We start from the raw sequence: 16,244 nt of genomic DNA, 5'->3' as shown, positions 1-16,244 counted from the left end.
CAGTCTTATCGGACCTCACAGGGAGGTGGGTGCCTGGGGTCCTACATAAATAACATAAGCGGGCATACCGCCCCCGTGACAGGAACGGGTTACGGCAGATGAGAAACACCCAATACGCTGTTATCGACTCCGCTATAGTATTGTTGTTTAATTCAATCTGAAGTGCGGCGATCGTCCCTCTCGGTCAAGCGTGGCCAAAAGGTCACTTTTGGATTGTACACTGTTCTATGTTGTCTATTTATGACCTCCGGCTATAATCTCTTTTCTTTTCCGGGTTATCTTCTTTCTTCTCAATATTAATCGCTTTCTTCTCGTATGACTTCCGGAAGTTCGATCTGTCTTTTGGAAGCAGTCCAGAGCATCCCGCCGACTGCCTCCGCTCCGCATCCTTTCAAATGACATTATGGGTGTCGACCCTCTTTCTCCCATTGCGCCTGCGCGCCTTAGGGCGTTGCTTCTTCCCATTGGAAAGATTAGACGGTCACGATTCTTGAGTTTCGCTGCAAGACTACAGGCGGAGAATGTCGTCCGTCTGGGGGACATTAGCCCTGATGCGCGGCCCAATCGAAGTAGGCACTGCTGTTCTGTTCTTGATGTAGCTGTTGGATTCTACTCACATAGAAAGGATTACAGTAATTGACTGATTCTCATCATAGATATGTTCTCCCCATTAGCGTTCCCTACAGGGATGATTCTCTACGATCTTACTTTCTCTGTGCCTCCAACATCGCATTTAGAGTTGTTTCCCTTTGAAGTTCATCGAGAACCTTTGGTCATCATCGCCGTAGCCGATGGGGCCGAATTAAATGGATACAATGAACAAAATAGTGAAGAGTCAACTGTTGAGGGCAAAGATGAAGCATCTCCCACTCCGGCTGGACTGGATCAACTTCGACAGGAATTAGGATTACTCAGGGAGAGGAACCCTAAAGCCTTGGTACATCAACTCTTAATATTCGATCATGAAGAGGTGGACAAGCTTTTGAACGGCCCAGATGATATCTTATGGATCCCTCGGCCTGAAGCCTCTAAAGCTACTACGATGAAGACTGTGCTATGTGATATCACCTCTCTGCTTCTTTCCGAGCTGGACGGGTTTGCGAGGACTATGCAGAGCATACCTTCAATCGAGTCCCCAAAGGCCTCATCCTGGGGCCCACATCGTGGCCCAGATATACGCCCACGTCCCACCGACAGATTGTTTCACCGGATGACTATGCCTGCGCAGCTACCATCTAATCCCAATGGTACGCCTGAAACTCCCCTTAGTTCTAGCCAAGGCTCGCCCATACCAAGTGACCATGAAACCCCAACGACGTTCGATGAGATAACCCGGTCTATCCAACTATCCACCCGCTCCAACTCTATTGGAAAGCCCAACTCCTTGCCGAGTTCCAAAGAACATAGCCGTGAGCGGATGTCTGTGAGTAGCATGAGCGCTACCGATCGTACTAAGAATCGGATCAAGGGTCGTGCAGGTGTTGTTATTGGAACTCTCTTTCTTCAGGCCGGGAGGTGGCCGGATGCCTTAAAGGAACTCGTTGAGGCTGCATCCAACGCTAGAGCGTGCAGTGATTATGTCTGGCATGCCAAAGCACTTGAGTCGATCCTACTCTGCCTGCTGATGTTTGCGTGGGCAGGCATGGATTTTCAGGTGCGTTTTCCTTTCTCCCTCCCTTTTTTGCCCAACATCCCAATTGAACATTGCTGTTACTAAACCATCGATAGATTCCTCCTATTTGTTACCCTGTTGCCGATAAGTCTTCAAAAACATCATATAATTTCGAATCAGCCGCGGGGCAATCCACACCTGGGAACCGGATTATCTCGCTTCAGAATCTATCAAACCTTTTACCTGATCTTTCGAATAATATACTCAATCTCTACAATCGTGCCGCGAATATAGCCAATGCGCCTTTGCCTCAGCTCATCTTCTCAGAAACAGTGATTCGTTTAGGTAGGCTGTTGGTAGCTGCTCGCATTCGTGATGGTGCACTAGATGACATAGCCCTAAAACACATTGTTATGGGTGATCCTCTTCAACCTCTTCACCGACCGGAGCGCCCTCGTGGCCTGGTCATCCTCCGAAAGTCCGAGATTGCAAACTTCCTGCTTCGTGCACTGCCGTTATCTCCTGGGTCAGACCTGCCTGCGACGGATGCGATACCTATCATGATCGGTGTCGTCTCTGTCTTTGATACGCTTGGCCTACCAAGAAAAAAGGCTTTTATTCTGAGAGAGCTTCTGTCAATACTCGTCCCAACACTGGTTCAAGCCCGCAAAATCGGTGCAGCAGAAGTGGGAATTCATCCTGCTGCCGGTTTAGCATCCCTTAGCGACACAGCTTTTGATATCAATGCTCTGGACGTTGGACCTGGGAATATGGAAGAGAGCATGCGGGCCCTCCTGGCTACAATAGGGGAAATATATGGCGTTCAGCCTTCTTCCTTTTACGAGTGGCAAAAGAGACGCTCCGCAAATGATAACGGCACAGAGCCCTTCCCCGAGTATGATTCAGTTGCTGCTATTGTTGAACGATCGTTTCGGCACGCCGTTCTCGATGGGTACGGTGACTTGAACCTAAAGATTGATGTCCTTAAGGCCTGTATCAATTCTTGCGAAGCACTTCCTGATTTTGGTGGCGTCCTTCGCTTCACGGTCGAGTTGCTTCAGACCATCAGGGGGGATCTTATGCTTGCTGAAACATTACACATCCCTCCGTGTCTGCCACAAGATGAACAGATCCGCCTGTTAAACAACATCAAGCGAACGGTGGGGGCTGCAAATAAACTGGGTGCATCCGGGCTGGAAGCGGAGTATTGGGATGACTTCTTAGTACGGGGCGTCCAGTTACTGGCCCTTCCGGATTCCAGAAGCCCGGTCCGTCGGTCTAAATCAGAGCTCGATGTTGTCACGGCCGACCGTGAAAAATCATCAAAAGACCCATTCTTATATAATCCTTTTCACAAGCCAAGTAATAAAACAGCAGAGTTACTCATGGTGGCTGGCGAACATGCCGCTTTTCAGCTTACCCTCCAAAATCCTTATGAGTTTGATATAGAGATCGAAAAGCTCCGTCTCGATTGCGAAGGTGTACCCCTCGATGCTGTTGCAGAATGGATCGTGCTTCGACCCCTAGGCTTGCAAGACGTCACAGTTTTTGGATTAGCACACGAAGAAGGAGTGGTGAATATAACAGGGTGTTTCGTCAAAGTCCGGCACTGCAGAGAACGGAGGTTCCCTATTTTTAAGAATTTATGGAGACCTGATGCCGAAAGAAAATTTAAGCGAACTGGTTTAGCAGCTAAACAGCCTTCAATGGAGCGGCCACTTTCCTGGAGTTCAACCACTTCAAGGGACGGCAAGCAGCTTCCAAAGAAGGCCCCGGATACATCATCTTGTGAGATCAAGGTTATAGGGCGCCAGCCGTCCCTCGTGATAGAGTCGCTTTCCTTGTCTCAGTCCGCGTTCATGGTCCTGGAAGGTGAGGTTGGTTCTTTTGAAATCACTTTACGCAATACGTCATCGTGTGCTCTAGATTTTATATTGTTTACTTTTCAGGACTCCACCACGAGGCAAATCCAGAATGCTCTGAGCAACAGAGATCTGTTGCCAGTGGAAGTGTATGAACTTGAACTCAAGCTATCGAGGCCCGCTTTGCGGTGGCGGCGCCAAGGCAAAAATCCAGGTGACCATTCAATACCTCCTGGTGAGTGCGCTACATTCACTGTGGACGTCACTGGGAAGCCCGGCTTGCAAGATTCGACAGTACAGATCGATTATTCGTGTGTTGGGCAGGCTCACGGCGACCTACCTGATGTGTTCTATACCCGGCAGCTATTTGTCCCGCTCACCGTTACGGTCAATGCGAGCATAGAAATTGCTCGTTGTGATATATTACCTTTTAGTGGCGACTTCGCCTGGTGGAACTGTCGGGAGGCTGATGCCGAATATGAGTATACCGCAAAGGCAGATACGGTTGTTTCTGCATGTCCGCTAAGTAGCGATCTGCTTTCACCTGTGCTATCTAATCTTGGACGAGGCACAGATGGTTCTGATCACTGCCTTCTTCTACTTGATCTTCGCAACGCTTGGCCGAGTCCCCTAACAGTGTCACTGCAAGCTAATGAACAACCTGTCGAATCCTCCGAACAGTCGATAGAGGATGCTGAGTTGATAGATGGCCGCTACATCGTTTCGGGAGAACTTCAACCAGGGCAAACATCGCGCTTTGTCCTCGTTCTTCCTCGTGTCTATCTAAATAACCCCCATGCTTCGATCCCAGTCCTAAACACCGGTTTGAAGAGACAGTTCGTTGTGAGCGCCCATAAACTTTCATTCGATGCTGAAGCAGCGTCGCGTGAGTCATTCTGGTACCGAGAAGAGCTCCTCAAAAGAGTATCCGGGTTCTGGAAAGAGAGTCCTGCGGGACGGAAAGGAATGATTGACCTGAGAAACTTACGCTTCAACTCGCGGATGGTGGACGCCTTCCGGCTCGAAGACGTTGATATAACATTTGCTTTAAGTCCCTCACCATACGATATAGTTAGCCCCAGCGGCGACAGCGTTGTGCAGGTCGGACGGTCAAAGTACAGGGTCCTGATGGACGAGATGCTTAGTCTCAACGTCACTATCTGTAACCGATCCTCAAGGTCTATCCATCCTCTTCTCCGACTCCAGCCAAGCCTTCGTCACCAACCCAACAATATTGCACTTGATTTGTCAAAGCGCCTCGCATGGACCGGTATGCTACAGCAAGTGCTACCTGTGATACATAGTGGGAAGAGCACAACTGCTACCGTCGGTGTAACTATCCTTTGTCGGGGAGAGTACGAGTTCGGCGCGTCTGTGGAGGAATTGCGCTTCTTGAGATCTTCGCCTGGTACGGAATCAGATACCCATCCCCAGACTCAAGCGTCTTTCCACGATGACGACGGGCCTATCAAGGATACGTTTGGTGTAGATGTGGCTAGGAAAAGACATATATGGCATGCTAAAGAAGCCTGTGTCATGAATGCTCATGGGTGATTGCTGAGATGAATAGAATCGCTTGACGATCTTCTATCCATCAAAAATGTATTCTTCAAAGTTAGCAACCCCGGCTGACAATTTGCGGGTTGGGACGAGATTTAATGGAGATCGCTATCGCCGGTTAGCGAGAAGTGTCTTAGTTGAACGATAGCTTATGTACAGATGTCAAATTACATGGCTCACGAGTGGTCTGCGAGGACGGAATCGCAGGCTAGTTCGTGCAATTGTGTATATGAATATTTGCTCCTTGATTCACCTATATCGATAGACTATATTACTGGATGCTGTTGCTTGTACATATATATCAGACAGTAGGTCAAATTCAATGTACGCTAGATTCACCAGAGTCAATCACTTGCTATGGTTGGAGTCCTGCGGATATAAGATCCCAAAGGGTCTGAGATGTTATAATTAGCTGGCCTTGATATCTGAGAGGAAGCTCGTCCCTGCGTTACGCTAGAACGTGTCGCGATTTAATTGACACGGTGTCTCCGCATTAGGATCACAACCGTGGTGCCAAACGCAACGCGGAATATAGCTAACAAGCCTATTGAACGACTGAGCATCAGATCGGCTGTGATCAGGTGAGATGTAGAAATAATAGCTCGTAGGAGCCGATGGGGAGGGCTTCTTCGTGAAGCAGCAGAGTTGACTACTAGCACAAGTCCAGTCCTTGCCAAAGCAATCTCATCAAGTCGCCGTCTCTCCCGCTTCGTTTTCTCGTGCGTTTGTAGGCATTTTATCCTTGCCGGGTGAAAGGTGCTGGTCACCATGGGGAAAGCTTAGGTATTTCCAATCCTCAATTTCTTCAATGATACACTTTAGCCTATCCCGAATACTCTCTACGGCATATGTGCCCAGAATAAGTCGGAGAGGCGGATAGGAGCAATGACCCAATTCCCACACCAGATAGGCTGCTTTCACGGCGCTGGCAGGTTGCTTATCGCCCAGCCACATTAGCATACGTTTTGCATGCGCCGCCGGCGCAGTGGGCGTGTTGTATGGCTCGCTCGGTGGCTTGACAAAAAAATGACCATAAAGGGGGAGCGGCGATGCGAGGTCGTTTTCAGACTGGCTAGCCAGCATCGCAGTATCAGACACAAGATCCCCGATGTCATCACGGCGCATGTGCCCAGGCTCCACGAGGGTGGTCTTGATGTTAAAATTGTCCACTTCGTACAGCATGCTTTCCATCAATCCTTCGACGGCATATTTTGATGCGCAGTACGGCCCTAATCCGGGAACGCCCAAGGCGCCAGATGTTGAGCTGAAGATCAGGTACCGACCGGATCTCCTTTCACGGAAATGCGGCAGCGATAGCTGAATCATGTTCAGTGTGCCCATGAAGTTTGTTTCGAACTGGTCGCGGATGTCATATTCGTCTTGATCCTCGCAGGCCCCGATCACACCGTACCCCGCGCAGTTGGCAATGATGTCAATGCGACCGAAGCGCTCGATTGTGCGATCGATGACTCGTTTGACAGTCTCTCTAACACGGACATCGCACAGTAGTCCCAGGCAGTTATCATGCTCTTCTTCGAGCTTCTTCATGCACTCCGGGCTGTTCTCGAATGTACGCCCAACAGCTGCGACCAGGTCATCGCGGGACAATGCAGTCTTGACAAGGGAACGGCCCATATGGCCTGTCGCACCGAAGATCTAAGATAAGACCGGTATGTTAGCGGCCAGGATTGCCGATATTTGGTAGCAGGCATTCCTCGAAGTATCTCGTGGGTCATACCAGCCATACGAGCGGTTTCGGCGGGTTCTGCGGTCCCGGGGGATCAGTCGTGGTGGGGAGATGGAGCTTAGGTTCTCGTGCACCGGTAGCAGAAGGTGATGATGCATTTAAGGGTTTCGGGGAGGAATTGTGAAGCTCCATCGAGAGGACACGAGACGAAGAAAAGCGAATAAAAGAAAATGGGGTCCGTTGCGGTTAAGCGCGTTGTTTGATATAAATCCAATTGAAGAATAGTTTGTTTCTATTTCTCTCCACATTGAGAAAATCCGGGGTCTCGGCATATAAATCACCGTCTCAGGCCTTACTGGTCAAAACTCCCACGGCATTTAGATCTTGGTCGTGAACCTACTAGTACACAGAGATATATATGTTATATGTACACATCTCAAGATAGACAATATTATTGTGGAATGTCATTATACTAATTCTTTTCTTTTCTTTTTTTTTTTTTTTGAATAATAAACTCTGCCCATCCCTCAAGCATGCAAATGCTACAGAACTTCAACACAGAATGCCCCGCATAAAAACGCCGATACCAGACTTAGGCAATAACAGGTTCGTATAGCATCTCAACGCGCGATCTCCCTCCGCAGCCGTCCAGCGGCACTAGAGGGAGCGGGCTCTGGCCAACCGCTCACAGTGTCATCGACCTCCTCCAGGAAACTCGTGCTGTTGTGTATGCTTGTACCAGCAAGAACCACTCGTACCCCAGGCGAACTGGCATTTACCTGAGCCACCATCTTGGCTTCCTCATAGGTGGCGCCGCCCACCATAAAAATAATGATATCCTGGGGTTTATCTCGGATGTGACCTCCACTCTCGAGAAAGGGATACTGTAGCTCCTTCAACCGGCCCTTGATCAAATTTTGAAGAGTGGCCTCTAAGCGTGGTGAGTGTTGGGTGTAGACATTCTCAACACCTTTCAGCCCTTTGAATCGATCTCGAGCACCAGAGAAAAAGGAAGTCGATTCGAACAAGTCCGAGAAACCTCCAGCAACTGGGGGAGCCTGAAGAGAATGGTGGTAGGCAAGTAGCTTGGGAATGGTATTAACTTTGTACGACGGTACATTTCCCGCGGTGACCAGTAAATCAAGCAGAATCGGCAGAGCATTATTCGGTTGTTTTTCGTATCGAATGGCATATAGTGCCACTAGACGTATCTTATTTTCAGCCGGCACAGATGGCAGTTGTATTATCCGCTGTAGATTCTACGCAGCCAGTTAGCATCATGTCCACAGCCATCTCTAGCTCGTTCAGGTCTCAAACATACCTTGAGGTCACTGGCATGGTTTTCGTTACAAGCTAAGCTTTGTTCCAATTCGCTGACATCGAGGAGATCATCCTCACCGACTCGCCGGCTGAGCTCCCCGACCAAAGTAACGTGTTTGCTGACGTTTCCAGAAAGCTTGCGAAACTCTGGATAATCCTCCACGAATCGCTTCATATCCGCAATTGACTCAATATTCATGGTGTTCTTAGTTTTGACCTGATACTGCTCAACGTATTCTTTGATATTCTGACCCAAATCGCCAAAGTTTTGGTACATATTTTTCTTAAAGAACGGATCTTGATCTTGCGAGAGGACGATTTCTCGAAGCTCTGGTCGGATTTCTGGTACGTCTCGAAGGTCAACCCTTCCGTTGTGAATACCCATCAGCTCATGAACCATTGCTTGGTACGTCCACTGGGTTAATAAAGGTGTGATGGGATCATCGCGTCGGTCTAAAACTAAAAGGATTGGTGGCGTATCGGTCTTGCGAAAATTGAACAATTGCTCTTCCTGAGTCAACTGATACCGAACTTCAGTAGCCAGCTTCTTAGCCAGCAGACTATTTTTCTCGTAGCGTATCAATGGATTCTTTTTCAAAGCTAACAGAATAGATATTACGCCCTCTGTGGCTCTCTGCAGTGCATCTGCATTCCACAGATCTGGAGAGTGACTCCACAATCGCTGTTGAGGGAAGCCGAGATTTAAGGAACACAGATCCGGGTTGACCACTATGAAGTCCGCAAAGTGTTCCTGTACCGCACGCACCACTTCATGGCTGTCTGCCTCAGCGAGGCGCTCAAGTGACGACTTGCGAATGATGTTGCTGAGATAGATGTAATATTCGCCGTACTTGGGTTCACGAAGTTCGTCGATCAAGAATTGGATGGAGCTGGGGGATGGGCGCACAAAACAGAGACAGCGCAGATGCCGCATATTCTCTCGAGCTGCATTATCTAGCCGATCGATCAGGTAGACTTCGTGGTTTAGCAGGGCGGATTGGGTGATCGCTGTCGACACAATAGTGACCTATCCACGGCATATTAGACCGCAGCCTCTTGATGGGCAAGCAACCTAGAAGGGGAGCCCCACCGTCTCACTATCCAAAAGCAATATCTTCATCTTGGCCGACGTTGAGGAGCCCGATGTCGAAGGATCCCCCGCCGTGACCATCCTGGAGATATACCCCGAAACCGCCGCGACGACGTCCATGGTGAGGATAAACCGGCCCAAGAAGGCGTTAGAGGATCACAACCGGGGAAAGTTAGTTACAAAAAAAAAAAAAAAGAAAAAAGAAGAAACTTGAATATCTCCGAGAAGAGATCATTGATGAGATATGAAGTGTGAACACTGAAGTACTAGTTGTTGTTGTTGTTGTTGTTGAGGGTGGTGTGGATCTCATAAAGAAGCGGCCCGCCAAACACGTTTGGAGTTCTTTGCTCTCCGCCTACTATTTAAATGATTAAATGGCATTAATTTACCTATGTGGCATGTGATTTCTGTTGATGTTCTCTTGATTAAATCATACGGCAGTTTCATGAACCTTTTCCCTTCTTTTCCTTCCTCGAACAACTTCTCTATATCGCGTCTACTCAATGTCGTCTATACTCGTCTAAATCCTATTCAGAGCTTGTCTCCCTATTCCTCCTCCCTCTCTCTTTCTTTCTTTTTTCTTTTCTTTTCTTTTTTTTTTCTACTTGTTTTGGTGCTGCACGATGTTACCATACGTAGATCTCCGTGAGCTTCTCCGCCAGTTAAAGTCCGCTAAGTTCAGTATCGGACAGGACTGACATGTTGCCTTTAAACTTCTAGTTTTCGAATATCCTGCAAATCTTACAGGGGCTTCCGTTGATGAACGTAAGGTCTTCCAATGGCTTCATATCTCGTCTACGTTGCTAAACTGTCACCTCTATCGCACCAGTGAAGCTTATTGCGTCATTCCTACTCTCCTACCCTCTGGCCGCGCTATTGAAAAGAATCCCAGACGCCCAGCCCTGGAAGAAGAATGCATTCATAATTGCTGTTTCATTATTCTATCTTGTAGGGCTATTTGATCTCTGGGACGGCCTCCGGACGCTAGGCTACAGTGCGGCCGGTATCTACGCGATTGCCTATTATATTGATGGGTCGTTGATGCCATGGATTGGGTTCATTTTTTTGATGGGTCATATGTCCATCAGTCACATCTATCGGCAAATCACAGATGACGCGCACGTAACTGATATCACCGGAGCCCAGATGGTGCTTGTCATGAAGCTTTCATCATTCTGCTGGAATGTTCATGACGGCCGTTTGTCCCAGGAACAGCTTTCAGACCCTCAAAAGTACGCCGCCATCAAAGACTTCCCCAGCATTCTGGACTATCTAGGATATGTGCTGTTCTTTCCGTCACTTTTTGCTGGCCCGTCTTTTGAATATGTCGATTATCGCCGGTGGATCGACACCACGCTCTTTGATGTGCCCCCGGGGACGGACCCTTCGAAGGTCCCTCCGACTCGAAAGAAGCGTAAGATCCCTCGTAGTGGAACGCCTGCCGCCAAAAAGGCGCTAGCTGGGCTAGGGTGGATTCTTGCATTCCTGCAGCTCGGGTCACTCTACAACCAAGAATCAGTCCTCGACGAGGCATTCATGCAGTATTCCCTTCTTCGACGGGTATGGATCCTACACATGCTCGGCTTTACTGCCCGGCTGAAATATTATGGAGTGTGGTACCTTACAGAAGGTGCCTGTATTCTATCTGGTATGGGATACAATGGCTTCGATCCCAAGTCGGGGAAAGTGTTTTGGAACCGGCTAGAGAATGTCGACCCATGGACCCTCGAAACTGCTCAAAATTCCCACGGCTACTTGGGGAGCTGGAACAAAAACACCAATCATTGGCTACGAAACTATGTTTATTTACGCGTCACTCCTAAGGGGAAGAAGCCTGGGTTCCGGGCCAGTCTCGCTACGTTCGTCACCAGTGCATTCTGGCACGGATTCTACCCTGGATATTATCTGACCTTTGTTTTGGGATCATTTATCCAAACTGTAGCTAAAAGTACGTGTCGCATACCTCCATTGCATCAACTTCATTCTGATCAATTTTCACAGATTTCCGTCGCCACGTTCGTCCTTTCTTCCTCAGCCCTGATGGCAGCCGGCCCACTGCTTACAAGAAATACTATGATATTGCCAGCTATGTTGTGACCCAGCTCACTTTGTCATTTGCCGTCATGCCCTTCATCTTCCTATCTTTCGGTGATTCGATCAAGGTCTGGCGTAGCGTCTATTTCTATGGCATTGTTGGTAATATCGTATCCCTTGCTTTCTTCGTAAGTCCCGCCAAAGGGTTCCTTCTCAAAAAGCTGAAAACGCGCAATAAACCCCACGTCCCCCGGGCTCTCAGCTCGGAGAACATACGACAACCAACTTTGGGTCTACCAAACGATGCAATCCAGGAATTCGATGACGCAGTTCAGGAGATCAGAGCCGAAATTGAATCCCGGCAGAGACGAGGCAGCTTAGCCAATATGCCTACAGGCGATGAATTGAAGGCTGCCGTCGAAGATAAAATAGGCCGAAGGCATTAATTAGCAATGCGATTCTCACGCTAGTTGCTTATAGTTGATTATAACCAGCTGGCTAGAGTCCCCATGTCACGTCGACCGAGCAGTTTAATATTCAGTCGCTATTTGAAGGGTTTATGATTGTATAGACTTGTTATCGTTTGGGAGAAATAGTTGGGCCTCGCGCTGTTCGCTTGCGATGGGTGTCCGTTCTTGGATGCTTCTTCCGGCCACCCTACCCCTCCATGGCGTTTATTATACAAGATCCTATTCTTGTTATTTTTTTTAATATTTTTTCTTCTTTTGCTTGTGGCGTTATCAGTAATTCTGACTCACTTTTGGATCCATCTTGAATTGAAACGTCGACATGTCTGCATATAAGTCCATTTATAGAACATAATCCTATTGCAAATACCTATCACGTAGATAGTGAGGTTGTGCGTGCCTCCGTGTATACTCGTGACTCTGGTTGGTTCGATGTGTAAATTGTTTGGTCTCGGATTCATAATGAAGGCATGTATACATAAATACATGATGGAAGAAGAGAATATACAAATATTTATATAACAAACAGGACATATATCCATAATCTGTCGTAAAACCCCAATTAATCCAGCGCTGCGTGCTCCAGACATAGACTTCCCCTCAATCTACTGATATCTGGAAAGTCGTCCGAAAAGGAGCACAAACACCTAATAGAATTAAGGTAGAAAACGAATGATAAAGAAGCATTATGCGCATCACGTCGTGCAGTCGTGTCGAGTAATATAACCAGGCAGGTGCAAGCAGCCAAAGCGAAGTAGAAAGGTTAAGGAAGCGGCGAGGGTATCAAAAGGCGGAAATGAGGCAGCAAGAGGTTAGGTAGAGTTGAAGAAACCGACGCCCAGGAAGCAATAATAAGGATCGAAGTCCGATCCAGTCGAAGAGGTCAAAAAGGAAGAAGAAAAAATAGCAACTAGCATGGCTTGTGGACAAGGCGGAAAGACAGGTTGTAGCGCGCTGATAACACTAGAAGCCCACCTTCGTTCCCACAACAGCCAATGTGATCTGTAACGAATATTAGCAAGAGTGATTGGTACACGCGAAAGAATACCCACAATGATGGTAATGATCACCAGTCCCAGAGGAATCATCCATCGATTAAGATTCCTCCACCACCTAGCGTTTTCGTACCGTTTCCGTTCAAGGTCGAGAACTCGCATTTGAAGTGTCTTTTCACGTCCGGGCTCAGTATCTTCCTGTAAGAGCATTTCCGGTTTAGAGGGCAAGGGAAGAAAGGCTGCTATGAGCCAGGCTGAAGAAAAAGTAAGTAAGCACCAAAGCTGCGATTCCATGTTCGGGTACAAATTGGCACGTACCAAGTGGGAATATGAATCCCAAGCAAAAAGACCATACTTGAATATTTCTGCGTCCGAGGAAAGGCTCTGCTCGGGAGTCCATAGACGGAGCCCCCCATGCACTCCCTCTCGGGCGAACATTACGTCTATCAGGGTACAAATGCGGGGACCAGCTGTGTCGCAATTGATGGCGGGAGTGTCCGGGTCTCTCTGCAACCTCGGGGCCCTTCACCCAATGGCTCCGAGGGTCGCGTGGGTCAGGTTTGCTCATCCATCGTATGCTTTGTCCCGTTTCGTTGGTGCGTGTTCTTGGGCGAGTAGCGGCGGTCGTTAAACGATGGAGCGGGTTGGAGGTGGGAGTTGTCGGACGTGCTGAGGATGGACGACTGCCTTCCACTAAAGAAAGTGCAGAGCCCACAGGTTGCCCATAGTACATTTTAGCCCAGGTAGGCAGCACGTTGAATGCGAAGCTCGAACTAGTACCTGGTCGCTTTGTACTGCGAACACTGCTCTGTCTCGATCCGGATGAGTGGCTACTCGGTACCGCTGGGTTTGCAGGACGGGCTGGAAGACTGGAAACATCGTCCAAGTATTCATCTCCGTCTGTACTATTGATTAACCACACCGAAGAAGACGTCGGTCTCTGACGGACATGCGCAGCAGTAGGCCTAGATGGCTCCAGACTGTTCTCGGCACGATCGGCCGGAGAAGCTGACCTCGAATCATACTCAGCAGACCATCGAGACGTAACTGTAGACAAATGCGATTTAAAGTGCTCCGATGCACCGTCCGCCGTGGTCTCGTGCTGCGTGTTGTTCAGTGAGTCTGCAGAGTGCGAGACATCTACCCTTGAGCTCGCCGACGATGGCGCATGGATGGTTGGATATTGCAGAAATACGCCGCTATCCACAATCGCTTGAATATCTGAGGATGGATCGCTGCGTGAGGAAGAAGTAACGGACCGAGAGTGGCTCCGTTCACGTGCGCGGGTGGAATTTGAGCGCGCTGATGGGCCTTGATAGGGCGGATTGGAACGAAAGGAGTAAGACCGTGAGCTTGACTGTTCAGAAGACGAACCATGGGTCCAGGGAGCGGCTCCTATATACCTGATCACAGTTCCCAGTGAATTCATAGAGGAAAGCGAGTTTGACCGAGAGCCACTGTCTGGGTTGGATGATGCACCAATTGGGACGAAATTCAAACTTGAACTGTCAAGCGCAACAAAATTCGGACTGGATGACGGCCCAATTGGTACTACATTGGGACTAGAATTGCTCGATGCAGCATTTGCAGGGTGTGGCGGTTGACCGGATGACGTGTCGGAAACTACGGTCTTGATCGTTGGAGCAGCTCCAGGTAGCGTATTCGGTTCCTCGTCCGAGTACAAAACATCATCCGACTTGAAATCGATTTCTCTATGCTCTGTGGGCCCAGGTTCTGGAAAAGAGGATTTGCTGGAGGCAGGGTCATCTTCCCACACCTGAGGTGGAGTGTTTGCAGCGTCGAACGTCGAAGATAAGTCCCATGGGTCACCAGTAGATTGCTCAATCAAACTGCTGTCTAGAATATGACTGATTTCTGTTGATAGTGTCGCACTGGATTCATTCGGCATCTCTTCAACGTGGAACCTAGAATCTGGGATGAAATCTTGACCTTTCCCTGGTCGTGGCAAGAGGATATGTTCTGGTTTGGTCGGATACGGAGTTGCCGTGTAAACATCGCATTCGTCCTCCTGGCCATTGTGCTTGTCACTGACAGTTCGTAGGGACTGTGGTGGTGAAACCTCGTTCGTTTGAGAAGAAGTGCGCTCATGAAGAGCCCTCCGTCCTGGAGACGAGGTAGTTGAAGATCCAGTTGGGCGCATGGTGTTGGGGTGATGATTAGTTCATTATCAGGAAGTACCAAAGTTGCAGAAGTGTTTATGATATGAAGAAGGGGGTCACAAAAACAGATGTCTCTATTCAATAAAGAAAGAAAGAAAGAAAAGAAAAGAATAAAAAAAAACAAAAAAGCGAAAAATCCTAAGTTCCAAGCTTAAGATCGTAGAATGGTAAAAGTGAAAATAAAAGTGATCAACAATATCAATGGCTGCTTGTCAAGACGTAAAAAGAACGACAGCAGGTGTGGTCTACGAAGCAAGCGATCGACGACTGCTGCTGTTGTTTTGTTGCTGGTCTATTATTTTTTTTGTGATGCAATAAAGAATGTCTCGACACACAAGCGACGTCAAATGAGCGACAGGCGCGTCCAACGGGACGTAACATTAAAGGAGCGTGGAGCCGGCAGTTGAAGAATCGTGGGAAGTTAGATTAGCTGAGTCATGCCGACCGTGGAAAAGAGAGCGTTGAACCGAGACCAGAGAGCACCGAAAAACGTTTCCAAAAGAGCGACAAAACCCTGAACGACTGGAAGAGAGAAATCCAAGACCTGAAACGAGCCAGTTATGCAAAGCAGGCCCAGTGGTAATATTTAAGCAGCCCCCAGAATTTTGTTGTCTAGCGGCGGTGAACGATGTGAGCCTAAGGTCTGGAACAGGAAACGGATCCGTCCAGGGGCATGCAAGCTGCACGCTCTAGAGCAGTATCTGAAACAGCTCGATTAGTGGGGGGGAATTAAGAAAAAGAAAAGAGGTAGGAATTGACCTGCAGTTCGTCCGCTAAACTGAATTTCCCTGTCGATCGCGTGAGAAGGTAATTGGCCTGCGGTTCAGTCGCAACTCGCCAGGAGGTCTGGATCGCTTGTTCTGCATCAGAAGGTCCTTCGTCATTCGGTTCTAAAACATGTGGCGATCTTCAAGATCTAATTATCTAATTATAAGAATAATTCATAATTCATAATTCTCAACACCGTCACAAATAGTGAGCCGAGTGATCCGGAAATTAGGAGTGGAAATCGAGGCTCGAGGTCATTTCGCTTGGTGTTGATCCGGTTGACACTAAGAGTGGAGGGGCTTAAACGCTTCAGCCCAGTGTTAATATTGGGGGTCAAAATTCGGAGGGCGCAACGAAATCCAGTTGGCTGGCTAGTATTAGTGAGGGACATATGCAAGGCCTCTCTACTGTGCATTACTAGTAGAGGTGTTGCATTCGTACGCAGCAGCATGTCTCTGTATGCTGTAGGGATCTCGTCACATTATCCCAAAGCCTAAAGCCACTTAGTAAGTCTCCACGAGGATGGCCGTCCCGATTGTGACCAATCCGAACGGTGGAGTTCCAGGCTTCAGGGAACAAAATGAACCGGAGGTCGATCCACTACGGCAACTGTGGCTGAGCGAGTCAGAGGAGGCCGAGGTTTCCAGAATGTCTCATTGGTAGCAGAAA

At 48.4% G+C, this 16,244-nt stretch overlaps 5 protein-coding genes across 5 annotated transcripts; 2 read left to right on the top strand and 3 right to left on the bottom strand.

Moving 5' to 3' along the window:
• The first annotated feature begins 3 nt into the window (after nt 1-3).
• BDV38DRAFT_235752 (TRAPPII-specific subunit TRS120) lies at nt 4-5,332 on the top strand. The gene is made up of 3 exons (XM_032053376.1): nt 4-569; nt 657-1,654; nt 1,729-5,332. The coding sequence occupies exons 1-3, from the start codon at nt 404-406 to the stop codon at nt 5,026-5,028; spliced, it is 4,464 nt and encodes a 1,487-aa protein (XP_031918151.1). The 5' UTR covers nt 4-403; the 3' UTR covers nt 5,029-5,332.
• Nucleotides 5,333-5,721: 389 nt separating this feature from the next.
• On the bottom strand, nt 5,722-9,251 carry BDV38DRAFT_267907 (Sec1-like protein; the record flags this gene model as incomplete). The annotated part of the gene is made up of 4 exons (XM_032056672.1): nt 5,722-6,690; nt 7,411-7,980; nt 8,043-9,068; nt 9,132-9,251. 4 exons carry the CDS (start codon nt 9,249-9,251, stop codon nt 5,722-5,724), a joined length of 2,685 nt encoding a protein of 894 aa, XP_031918150.1.
• A 374-nt stretch (nt 9,252-9,625) lies between these two features.
• BDV38DRAFT_235746 (lysophospholipid acyltransferase) lies at nt 9,626-11,942 on the top strand. Its single transcript, XM_032053375.1, has 4 exons — nt 9,626-9,776; nt 9,852-9,896; nt 9,961-11,079; nt 11,133-11,942. Exons 1-4 carry the CDS (start codon nt 9,755-9,757, stop codon nt 11,609-11,611), a joined length of 1,665 nt encoding a protein of 554 aa, XP_031918149.1. The 5' UTR covers nt 9,626-9,754; the 3' UTR covers nt 11,612-11,942.
• A 466-nt stretch (nt 11,943-12,408) lies between these two features.
• On the bottom strand, nt 12,409-14,879 carry BDV38DRAFT_149800 (putative serine-rich protein). The gene is made up of 3 exons (XM_032051600.1): nt 12,946-14,879; nt 12,685-12,881; nt 12,409-12,634 (listed from the first exon to the last, which is right to left on the bottom strand). The coding sequence occupies exons 1-3, from the start codon at nt 14,786-14,788 to the stop codon at nt 12,596-12,598; spliced, it is 2,079 nt and encodes a 692-aa protein (XP_031918148.1). The 5' UTR covers nt 14,789-14,879; the 3' UTR covers nt 12,409-12,595.
• A 785-nt stretch (nt 14,880-15,664) lies between these two features.
• Nucleotides 15,665-16,138, bottom strand: BDV38DRAFT_235741 (uncharacterized protein). Its single transcript, XM_032053374.1, has one exon. The coding sequence runs from the start codon at nt 16,024-16,026 to the stop codon at nt 15,736-15,738; it is 291 nt and encodes a 96-aa protein (XP_031918147.1). The 5' UTR covers nt 16,027-16,138; the 3' UTR covers nt 15,665-15,735.
• Nucleotides 16,139-16,244: the final 106 nt, after the last annotated feature.

Source organism: Aspergillus pseudotamarii (genome assembly GCF_009193445.1).
Source record: "Aspergillus pseudotamarii strain CBS 117625 unplaced genomic scaffold BDV38scaffold_5, whole genome shotgun sequence".
Classification (NCBI taxonomy): domain Eukaryota; kingdom Fungi; phylum Ascomycota; class Eurotiomycetes; order Eurotiales; family Aspergillaceae; genus Aspergillus; species Aspergillus pseudotamarii.
The sequence above is the reverse complement of the archived record's forward strand: the minus strand, read 5'-3'. Positions and strand labels throughout refer to the sequence as shown.